Genomic DNA, 11,744 nt, shown 5'->3' with positions numbered 1-11,744 from the left:
GAAATCGGCAGTGCCGAGCGCGTGCTCTTCTCTGCTCCCGTGGGGAAGAAGGGGAAAATCTCGTTGGTGCGAGGGTCGCACGGACGCACGCCAGACGGGCCGTGCGCATGGCCGGTGGCACGTGTCTGAGTTGACGGCTTAGCGGGACAGCCAGGGTTGACGGTGCCCGCACCCCGCCCGCGCTGGGGCCGCTGGCCGGCGCCCGTGCCGGGAGGATGGAGGTGCGGAGGAGGCGGACTGCGGTGGGAGGACTGGAGAGAAACGCGCCACGGACAGACCGAGAAGACGTCCACGAGCGGGTTCGCGACCGCTCGGGTTGACGGCTTAACGGGTGTGAGACCCACTGCAACCCAGATCAAACGGTCCATATGGCGTCTTGGCTGGATCTGACGGCTAGAGGGTTTGCGGGTGACGTGGCCCGATCCGCAAGCCTGCTTTTAGAGGCAGTATTCCTATATACAGATGGACACGCTCGCTCATCGGCTTCACAGTTTACGCTAGCAAACAATCAGGCTTAGCGTACACCATACAGCACAGTAATTATTTTCCTGACAAACCGCAGACTGATCTAGATGCTGCAGCATGCGTTGCTTGAGATGCAACTTTCAGCTCACACATCCCAACTACATCCAGTTAATTCAAGCCAACTACTGAACCACACTTGTGATCTCTCCTAGCTGTATCTCGCATCACGGTAACCAAACTTTTACAGAAACATCTCAACATTGATTGATGAGAGGAGAGAACATATTCTAACAGGCCCCATAAAAAGAATTATTTGCGAAGACGATATCTAGACACATGGCATTGCCTTGCAGCACTTGCTTGAAGCCCACTACAACAAGATATTCTTTCGCGATGAAGCTTGGAGTACCATTCACCTACAATACAAGTCAGAAACCTATATTATTCATTTATTCCCTGTCTCTTATAAAAAGCTAAATAGAAAGCTGTGCGTATCATCAGCGGTGAGCAATCCTGTCACCATCCTCCACGTGCAAGCTTAAATCTTAATGGTCTCTAGATTACATAGTACTACTTACTTGACACTGTGATCTGGAATTCAAAAATTCAAACCATCCGAATGAATATTTAAAGACACGATCAGGAGAAGAGATTCAAAATTAATTAATTGTAAATTTATAAATTTGTGTGTGTGGTGTTGGGGGTGGGGGTGGTGTGTGTGTGTGTGGGGTGTGTGGGGGGGGGGGGGGGGGGGGGGTGGTGGAGTAATTGGTTTTGTAAGTAAAAAAAAAAGGCAAGTGAGATTTGAAATGGAATGGCGTGGTGTTAACAACTGTAAGGAGAGGCCGCCACCCGTCCCCACCGTCCATTCCTAAAACATCGCCACGTCCCGCCTGCGCTAACCTCCCAATGTCCGTGGCCACCGGCGGCGGCGGCGTCCACCACCGAGTCCAATGCCCAAGCCCCACTACGCCGCTTCCTCACCTCCGCATCCGCCGCCGCAGCAGCCGCCGCTCCTCCCGCTCGCGCTCGTCCCGCCGCGGCAGTGCCCGCTTGCCGCGGCCGTGCTGGCGCTGCTCTCGCTGCTACTCGCCACCGGACTCTGGCTCCTCCTCGTGCTCTCCCCGTCCCAGGGGGCGCCCCCCGCCGCATCTGAGCACTCGGCGCTGTCGGATGCGCGCGCCGTGGCCGCGGCCGCGTCCGCGGGCCCCGGCGCGGCCTCGCCTCTCTCGCTCGGCCACATCGTCTTCGGCATCGCCGGGTCGGCGCATCTCTGGCCGCGCCGCCGCGAGTACGTCCGCCTGTGGTGGGACCCCGCCGCGATGCGCGGCAACGTCTGGCTCGACGCGGGCGAGCCCGCCGCGCCGGCGCCTAGCGCCCCCTGGGAGGGCTCCCTCCCGCCGATCCGGGTGTCCGAGGACACCTCGCGCTTCAGGTACACCAACCCCACGGGCCACCCGTCGGGGCTCCGGATCGCACGCATCGCCGCTGAGGCCGTGCGGCTCGTCGGCGGAGGGGCGGGCGCGCGGTGGGTCGTGCTTGTCGATGACGACACCGTGCTGTGCGCGGACAACCTCGTCGCCGTGCTCAGCAAGTACGACTGGAGGGAGATGGTGTACGTCGGGGCGCCGTCCGAGAGCCACTCCGCCAACACCGACTTCAGCCATAGCATGGCTTTCGGAGGTGGCGGTGTCGCGCTCAGCTTCCCACTCGCCGCTGCACTCGCGCAGACGCTTGACGTGTGCATCGAGAGGTACCCCAAGCTGTATGGAAGCGACGATCGCCTCCATGCCTGCATTACGGAGCTCGGCGTGCCCCTATCCCGCGAGTACGGATTCCACCAGGTATCTAGCTTACCCTTCAACATTTTGCCGGGATTGAATTGTAAAGCTGGTGCCTACAACTCTGATCGACTGATCCATTTAGTATTGCTTTAACTAGCAATGTGGGACTTCCTCATAAACTAGCTCTCAGCCACAGCCACAAATGAAATTTGTTCGTGGATTGATCCCTCTTTTCCAATCGCGAGTAGTTACACATTCTATGTGTAAACACCCCCAAAAATTGTTTGCAGTCTTCATGAATCATTCCCCAATGTAGAGGTTGGTCTGGATGCCTCTGTTGATGTTTCGAACTTTACCATATATCATCAGTCATACTTATTTCATTAGGGCAGAAAGGAAGGTAATGCTTTCCACTGTTGCCCCATCTGAGCTGGTCAATTTTATCATTGATTGATTGTGTTTCAACAAAAGTAGGTCATTGCCAGAGTGGTTATGACAGTGAAAGGAAAGTTTGGTAGGACTCGAAGGTTGCTTTTGTTCGGACGCTTTTCTTCCCTGGACACTTTTGCCAGGATTTGCTTGGTTATTCTACAGTATTGTCTCTCTCTCTCAGTGCCACTCTGAAAATCGGCATTAGATGTGTATGTGCTTGAGAATGATAATAGCTTATTACTTTTTTTTGTTTCTGCTATCGTAATAAAAAATTAGATTAGATTGATTTTCAGCTTCGTTAGCCTGAGTATATATGCTGATAAAACCCATCCATCCTACTAACCTACTAATGTCATTTTTCTTGTCATATATCAGTGGGATATCAGAGGCAATGCTCATGGGTTATTGGCATCTCATCCAATTGTTCCTTTCATCAGTATCCACCATGTGGAGCTTGTGGACCCCATATACCCTGGATTGAACTCTCTTGAGAGTCTGGAGCTGTTTACGAAGGCTATGAAAATGGAACCCATGAGCTTCCTGCAGCGTTCAATTTGTTATGATCATAGCCAAAAGCTTACATTTGCTATCTCGTTGGGCTATGTTGTTGAAGTATACCCCAATGTTCTTCTTCCTCGTGATTTGGAACGATCGCAGCGTACTTACATTGCATATAATAGGATGAGTCAGAGAAATGAATTTGATTTTGACACTAGAGATGTTCAGAAGTCTTTATGCAAGAAGCCAATCTTATTTTACTTGAAGGATGTCTGGAAGGATGGAAACATAACTAGGGGATCTTACGCACGATCAAGTGCTAGGGATGACCTCAAAAGAAAAGTGTTTTGCTTCCGGTCACCCCCTTTACCTGACATAGATGAGATCCATGTTTCTTCTTCTCCATTAAGCAAGCGCTGGCATCTGGTTTGTACTATCATTTCTTAACAGTACCTCATTGCCTCTCTTAATTATTTACAAGTGCTAAGTTACCATTCTGCTTATATAGGCACCAAGAAGGTTGTGCAGTGCACTTAAAGTATCTATTGATGGTACTCTGTTTATGTTTGTTCGGCAATGTGGACGTGGGACTTTTGGCTCCGCTTCTGATTCCTTATGACGGATGGGAAACAGAGATGGATATTTTCTGTCCAGATGATACCTGGAAGATGTAGTTACCGGCTTACCGCCCTACATTCTTTGAGTCAAGTACCATTGGGGCTCTTTTTCTGCCTCAAACGCTTGACAGTAGCCAACTGCTTGTTATAATCGGTAGTTACTGTAACATCCTAAAATTTGAATTTTTGGGAATAGAGCTAAAATTATTTAATTTGGATTTTTTGTGCTCATGAAAACATAGGGAAATAATAATTTTTCATTAAATTAAAATTCATCATAAGGAGTAGAAACATGGAGGTGCATACATACCGGTGTATTTGATTTAATTGGTTGAGTGGTTCTGATTAAAATTCAAAATGGTTTAAATTGCTTTTGGAAATGAGTTGAAAATGGCTTTGAAATAAAAGAAAAGAAAAGAAAAAAGGAGAATTGGAAAATAAAAGAGTTTTCAAAAGTTTGCAAAAGTTCAATTTTGAAAATCTTCCAAAAGTTCTCATCTTGAAAAGTATATTTGAAACTATATTTGAATTTGATTTGAAAATGTGTTTAAGAAAAATAAAATAAATTTTGTTTCTCTCCCCTTCTCCCCTCTCATCTGGCCTGGAACCCCAGCAACCAGCCAACCCAGCTCCTTTTTCCCTCACTCGCGGCTCGCTCCCTCTTCCCCTCTTCTTCTTTCGCGCAGCCCGGCTGAACGGTCCTAATATGGCTAGAGGAGGGGTGAATAGCCTATTTAAAAATCTATAAACCAACTAGAGCAATTTGATTAATATGACAAATAGCGAAAAGCAAACTTGCTCTAGCTCCACAAAGGTTGCAAGTCACCTATCCAACAATTTTAGTTACTATGATCATTAGACACAATTTACTAAGTCACTACTCACTAAGAGCTCTCACACTTGCTACACTAAAGAGCTCCACTAGATAAACTTAAGCTACAAAGCAAGCTCTCAATTCTAGTTACACTAAAGAGCTTGCTACAACTAGTTTGAGAGAATGTAAATGAGTAAATGATGTGATTATACCGTCGCGTAGAGGAGTGAACCAATCACAAGATGAATACTAACTCAATTACTAGGAGAATACCATAGGGCAAGAGACAACCAATTTTTCTTCCGAGGTTCACATGCTTGTTGGCACGCTAGTTCCCGTTATGTCGACCAACACTTGGTGGTTCGGTGGCTAAGAGGTGTTGCACGAACCTCGTCCACACAATTAGACACCGCAAGAACCTACCCACAAGTGAGGTAACTCAATGACACGAGCAATCCACTAGAGTTACCTTTCGGCGCTCCGCCGGAGAAGGCACAAGACCCCTCACAATCACCGGGATATGGCCACGAACAATCACCAACTCGTGCCAATCCTCCTCCGCTGCTCCAAACCGTCTAGGTGGCAACAACCACCAAGAGCAACAAGCGAATCCCGCAGCGAAACACGACCAAGTGCCTCTGGATGCAATCACTCAAGCAATGCACTTGGATTCTCTTCTAATCTCACAAAGATGATGAATCAATGATGGAGATGAGTGGGAGGGCTTTGGCTAAGCTCACAAGGTTGTTATGTCAATGCAAATGGTTAAGAGAGTGAGCTTAAGCCGGCCATGGAGCTTAAATAGAGAGCCCCCACGAATAGAGCCATTGGCTCTCTGTTTACTAAAAAGTCAGGGCGACCGGACGCACCGGTCGTATTGACTGAACGCAGGACCCCAACGTCTGGTCGCGCGATGCACGCCACATGGCACCTGCTTCAAATTCTGATCGCTCGATCTCAACGGTCATCAGTACATTTAAGTTGTGACCAGACATGCTACTTCGAAGTGACCAGATGTACCAACACTAGCCTCCGGTCGTTTCCAGTAAGGTTCCACTCGTGACCGGATGCGTCTAGTCATGCCCGACCGGACTCGCCCAGCGTCCGATCACTCGCCCACTTCTCTATGCGCTGCCACATCATCATGAACGGACGTTGAACAGTGTTCAGCCAGAGTCCGGTCGCCTACGTCCGGTCAAGAGACCGAGGGTGGCCTTCACTGCGCGCCACTGACCGGACATAGGACCCCTGTGTCCGGTCACTGCGTGACCAGCGTCCGGTGCACTCTATGAAACCCTGTCTTTTCTGTTCAGGGCGCCGGTGGCATCGTCGGACTGTCCGCACTCACAGTCATGAGCGGCCTTGGACCCTTACGGAATAGATGATGAACACTGATGATACTGATGATAAAGATGCTCACTAATGATTACTGTTTATGCTATTCATTATTCATGTTTACCTAGTCATGTGTTTATATGGGCTTATGAATAAACTTGTTGCCACCCAATTGCTAAAAGATGACCCATTAAAAGCTAAACGCTGTTAAACCAGTGTCAGCCTTTTGAGCCTCATAAACCCCATGTTATATTTGTTGAGTACGATATGTACTTACGCTTGCTTTATTTTTTCAATTATTTAGATAAAAATCCCGGATGGGTACTAGATTGCTAGGGTTTAGAGGAATTATGCTCGTGATCAACCAGTCAGTTGTCCCTGTGGAATTGGAGTCTTCACCCGAAGATCGAAGTTGTCTTTCCACTGTTTGCTGTCTAAGGTTATATCCTTTATACTAAGTATGTTTTATATTAAGCATTGTCTATTGATATTACCTTTATTTATAGCTATATGTGAGATTTGACTTTCTGGGCTTACATATGGCGTGTATCTGATTTTGTCCTTAAAATCGGGTGCTACACAGTGGTATCAGAGCAATGCTGACTGTAGGACGCAAGCCTAGTAGAAACTGATCATTCTAAGGTTTAGAAGTTGCTACCAAAACCCTTGCTCTATGAACCTTGATATTTTCTTCTCTACTATATCTCTACCCTTGCTATTCATTTCTACCTTAGGTGCTTATTTTAAAGTCCTTGTTCTCATCTTCCCTCCTTGATTTGATATACTTTTAGAACTGCACCTCACTACCTTCTTGCGTAATCTGAAGATGAGTCTTAGGATTGTTACCCCTAGTACAACGAGGACGATAGTATCGCAAGTTGAGTCAATGATTGAATTATGCACCTTTAGTGCTTTGTTGAATTATCATTATGCTTCTGCTTGTTTTAAATCTTTGTAATGATTGCAATGATCTTGTTGGGTGTTTCCACAATTTTATTTAGGTTATAGGTCTAAGGTATAAGGATTAATGAAATAAATAGTCGGGTTTTGGTTATCTTATGTTTTCTGTATCCTGTCTTTCAGAGCAGTCTGTCCTCTTCGACTTATATCTCTGATTTTGGACGATAAAAAATCATGAGAAAATTCTGGACAATAGGAGACTTCATATCTTTCTGTGACCACAAGAATCACCTCGATAGCTATTTTGGTTATGGAGTTATGAAAATTACAAGACGATGCACCCGTGCTGTTTAAAAGCTGGAGCAGTTTCTGTTGTGCGCTATTTTCGGCTACCTGAACTGTAGAATTTGGAAAAGTGTTCTATAAGGAAGTTGTGGAGAATTTTATAAACTTTCCAACGGTATAAGCTACAACTTTATTGGATTAATAGAATGAGAGTTACGACTGTTCTACTGTGCTGTTGTTTTTCTGCTCGCGAGGAATTTCAAAGTTCTTGTTCTTGCCCTACACGAGAGTATCATTGGGATGTCAGAACGTCTTCATACTAGTTAGCTCATCTGGAAGAAGGTGCAAGCTACCCTTCTTGTGTCCCCTAGTTGATCTTTTCTTAAGGGGGTAGCCACGTTGAAGAAGTTGCAAGATGAAGTTTCATATGTTCTAGTTATTCATTTGTAAGCATCGATTATCTGTGTGATGGTTGCTACCATGAGAAGGTGCTTGTTGCGTTTGGCCAACTCCAGGGCACAGCACAAGACTGGTGGGAGTCTTACCAGTATGGATGTCCCAACAATGTTGGACTGATCACCTAGAAGGAGTTTAGCGAGAGCTTTAGGTCCTATCATATTCCGTTAGGTATGGTAGAACTTAAGCAAGAAAAGTTCCTCAACTTGAAGCAAGAATCTATGTCAGTGTGTGAGTATCATAACCGGTTCACTCAATTGTCACGCTATGCTCCAAGAGAAGTGGATAGTGATGATAAGAAGCAAGAACATTTTTTGAAAGGACTGAATGATGGTTTGCAACTATAGCTGATGACCGTGATGTATGCCGACTATCAAACATTGGTGGATAGAGCAAATGTAATTGAGAACAAGCATCGAGGGATGGAAGAGAAGAAGAGAAAGTTTGACGTTCAATGCCAGTTAAGAAACACTCATCTTCGTTTTGCTACACAAGCAGAATATCAGTCATGCCCTATGAATCTGCTTGGGAGTACAGACCAGGATCAGTATCAGCAACCCAATGATGAAGTGCAGCGTTTTAGTTCTCATGAGCCATGTCTGTCACCTCCTACTATCACCTTGATGAAGACAAATACTTCTACTGGCGAGGAAGTTTATGATTGTGGTGAAATTGAACATTATGAGAATGAGTGTCTTGAGAAGTTTGCTGGGAGTAATCAAAGCCAGAGTCAACAGCAGCAGGAGCTAGAACATAATGTCCATAGGGAGCAAGTGCAAGGAAATAAGTTAAAGCGAAACTACATTCAAGGTAGGTTGAACAATGTGGATATGATTACCACTCATGGAGCTAAGGAGATCAATAAGATAGACAATCATGCCTATGCAAACTATCTAGCTAAGAAGGTTCCGAATGCTCAAGGTGCCATATGAAATTAAGTCATACTCTCTAGCTCTCACTTGGAAGAATTGGTTGATCTGATGAGAAAGGTGGTACTCAAGGATGTGAGAGAGAAACTTAGAGTCTTTAATAATGAGATTTGATTAGAGGTTCAAGGGAAGTTTATCCAAGACCATCAAGATATTGATAGTGTTATTGGAGAAGGTTTAAGTTCGGATCAAGAGACCTCAGCTAAGTATTTGAAGGAGTAAAAAAAGAAAGAGGTTGAAGTAAAATCTAAGGATTAGCTTTATTAGATCAGGACAGGAGCTTTATATCTACAATGATGTACCTTATCAAGGTGTGGGATGTGTCCTTATACAAGAAGAAAAGTAGTGGCTTGTTCATTAAGTCAACTAAGGAAGCGTGAGTTGAACTACCTAACATGTTATTTGGAGTTATCCATTGTGAAGCATGGAGGTACTGTCTTTTTGGAAGTAAAAGTGATATATAGGAGGATCACAAGAATCTATAGGACATCTTCACTATGTTGGTCTTGAGCTTGTGATATCCTCGTTGGAATGAAATCGATTATGACTTGGAAAAGTGCTATCACTTCGAGGAGCAAAGTCATGGACGATGCCCTTCGTAATGGGGAATTGTGCTAAGAAGGTTCGGGTGACACCAAGAACTAAGAATTGTATTCCAAGTTCGAGCAACTTAACCGAAATCATTAATATTTTGAAGATTGGAAGTAGAATCCCTTTCTGATCAAGGGATTTGTTAGGCTCCATTGGAAGGGAATATTTTAATAAAAAAGAATTGATATTATGGACTAAAAAGGAAAGGTGGCCTAGTGATTGGAGTTACCTGAGTATGGTTTTGAGTACCTGTCAGAATCTTGGAATCAGATTGACAAGTTACTTGGGGTAAGGTTAACAAGTATGCAAAGTAAAGTGGGATCTTTATCAAGTCGATTGTCGGTGTTTCGAGTAAATACCAATGAGTAAATTTGTATATTACACATCTGACCCGGATGGTGTGCTAAGAGGACACAAGGATTATACTAGTTCGGGCCGAATGTGCCTACATCCAATTTTTGGGCTACTCGTGTTACCAGCACTTAGTTTGTAGTAGGGGTTTACAAACTAGTGAGAGAGGGACATGTCCCAAGTCTCTAGTGGAAAGATCGAAGGGATGCCGAAAGCTCGGTCGCTGCCTTGCTTTGTGTTCAAGGTTCGATGCTAGTAATACTGGTGTAATGCAGTGTGATATGCTATGAACCGATGCCCCTTAGTGGGACGCCCTGCTTTCCCTTTTATAGGCCAAGGGAAAGCAGGGGTTACATCGGAAGGGAAGAAGGAAAAAGGAAAGAGAAATAAGGCTCCCAGAGGTGTGCCATCCTCCTCTTCGTATGGGTCCCGCTGACCCTGTAGATCATGGTGGCAGTAGCGTCGTACCGAGGCCCTGTTGGCCACTGCAGCATACGTGCGGGCGTCGTGCGCCATTCTTGTCTTCCGTCCCATCCGAGCAGATGAAATGGTCAATAGGGTCCCCTGACAGGATCCATGCAGGGGCTGGTGGTACAGTGCCAGTCAACTGACACCGGTTGACTGATGTTGGATGGTGGTCAGGCAGGGAGTTGGTAGCATAGTGCCGACCTGTTGACGCGATGGGCGATATGAGTCTCCTAGCATGGCCTGATGGGACCGCTAGTCGAATCAGGACGCGCCCGAGACGTGCTCCTAGGCATGAGCCTCCATGCCGTAGTGGTTGAAGCAGTTTGGGTCCCACCCTAGGGCCACTGTTTTTGTCCGATAGCAAATCCGACTCCTAGGGAACGGGCGAGGCGGAAATCCCACCCTAGGGGCCGGGCGAGGCATAATCTAGCCCTTAGGGGTCGGACGAGGTGGAGCCCTCCCCATGGGAATAGACAAGTCGGAGCCCATGCCTTGGGGTCAGACAAGGTGGAAACCTCATCCTTAGAGTCAGAGCCCATGCCTTAGGGTCGGATGAGGTGAAAACCTCATCCCCGGAGTCAGAGCCCATGCCTTGGGGTCAAACAAGGTGGAAACCTCATCCTCGAAGTTGAACAGGGTGTGGCCCAGCCCCTAGGGGTTGGACGGGGTGGAAACTTCATCCTTGGAGCCGGACGAGGTGTGGCCCAGCCCCTAGGGGTCAAACGAGGCAGAAACCTAGTCCTTGGAGTCGGACAAGGTCATAGTTGCATCCTTAACCATCGGATGAGCCGATGTGACGCTTATTAATCCTTTGGCCTGGATGCCCGGTTATAGATATCTAATAGTAGCCCTTGAGCCCCTAGGCGATTCAGGTAGAATCGCGTGGGGGATTTTTTGATTCACCAATGGGTGCGCACGAGCGCACCTAATGGGTGCAGCCCTTGAGACTTTAGAGGAGTGAGACACTCCTACAAAAGGCTTTTTGTGATTTGTCACTTGAGGGTGCAACCAGAGGTGACTCGTAGTTTGTCTACGATCGCGTGTTTGGTCTCTTTGCGATGCTGAGCCCTCGAGTCCCCTCGCGTAGCAGGGGTCCATTCCGTCGGTTGGTTCGTCTTGTGATCGTCGCCCCTCATACGTCCATTCGCTAGAATGAAGGGGCTGAGCCATGCCATGCTTTCCTCGCTAGACAGAGCACGATGCTCGATGAGTTGTTAATGGGCTTGTTCGAGTGGAGCCCCGACATCCCCTTCACGGGGCTCAGTTTGAGATCAGCTGGTGACTGACTCTAGATTCTTGGTGGTCGGTCCATATAGTTCTCAGATCCATTCGACCGGTCCGAGGGCTCGATGCCTTTCTTTCAGGGGAAAACCATGGACCTTGCATCATCCAAGACTCAAAACGAGGGTCGGGACGCCTGTGGCGCTTTGCATGCCTCTGGTATTGGCCGCCAGTAGGTCCGTCCTTAATCTTCCCTCACTCTAGGGTGCCCTAGAGCGGCCATGAACCCACTGGTGGGCTAGCCTTTGAACTCTTGGGCTTTAATGGGCCATAGGAGTGTTTTTAGCTCCGTATCCCACTTACTTGTGGTGGCCCATAGCCTTTGAAGTCGAACCATCACCCGATAGATCCTTCATGGGGAAGATTTGGATAGGCATGTGTTTGTCTCTTGAGGTGGCGACACAATTGTTGTAGCGTGGAACAGTGAGGGCTTGAGCCCCGAAGGAAGCGGATCTAGGGAGGCATGGGCGTGTTAATTTAGGTGGATGGTTCAACTCTCGCCCATTACGCCCTTACCTTATAAACGGAGCCGTTTCTC

General features: G+C 47.0%; 1 protein-coding gene across 1 annotated transcript; it reads left to right on the top strand.

Annotated features, from left to right (window-relative positions):
* The first annotated feature begins 1,265 nt into the window (after positions 1–1,265).
* LOC136538759 (uncharacterized) lies at positions 1,266–3,925 on the top strand. Its single transcript, XM_066530717.1, has 3 exons — positions 1,266–2,309; positions 3,057–3,605; positions 3,688–3,925. The coding sequence occupies exons 1-3, from the start codon at positions 1,419–1,421 to the stop codon at positions 3,796–3,798; spliced, it is 1,551 nt and encodes a 516-aa protein (XP_066386814.1). The 5' UTR covers positions 1,266–1,418; the 3' UTR covers positions 3,799–3,925.
* Positions 3,926–11,744: the final 7,819 nt, after the last annotated feature.

This window comes from Miscanthus floridulus, chromosome 2 (genome assembly GCF_019320115.1).
Source record: "Miscanthus floridulus cultivar M001 chromosome 2, ASM1932011v1, whole genome shotgun sequence".
NCBI classification, from domain to species: Eukaryota; Viridiplantae; Streptophyta; class Magnoliopsida; order Poales; family Poaceae; genus Miscanthus; species Miscanthus floridulus.
Note: the sequence above shows the minus strand (reverse complement) of the source record. Positions and strands in the feature narration are given on the sequence as shown.

Bases quoted from the DNA above. Each gene is read 5' to 3' on its own strand.
- LOC136538759 (XM_066530717.1), top strand. From the start codon at position 1,419: ATGCCCAAGCCCCACTACGCCGCTTCCTCACCTCCGCATCCGCCGCCG. The intron at 2,310-3,056 runs GTATCTAGCTTA...GTCATATATCAG, and splicing joins GCGAGTACGGATTCCACCAG to TGGGATATCAGAGGCAATGC. The intron at 3,606-3,687 runs GTTTGTACTATC...CTGCTTATATAG, and splicing joins TAAGCAAGCGCTGGCATCTG to GCACCAAGAAGGTTGTGCAG.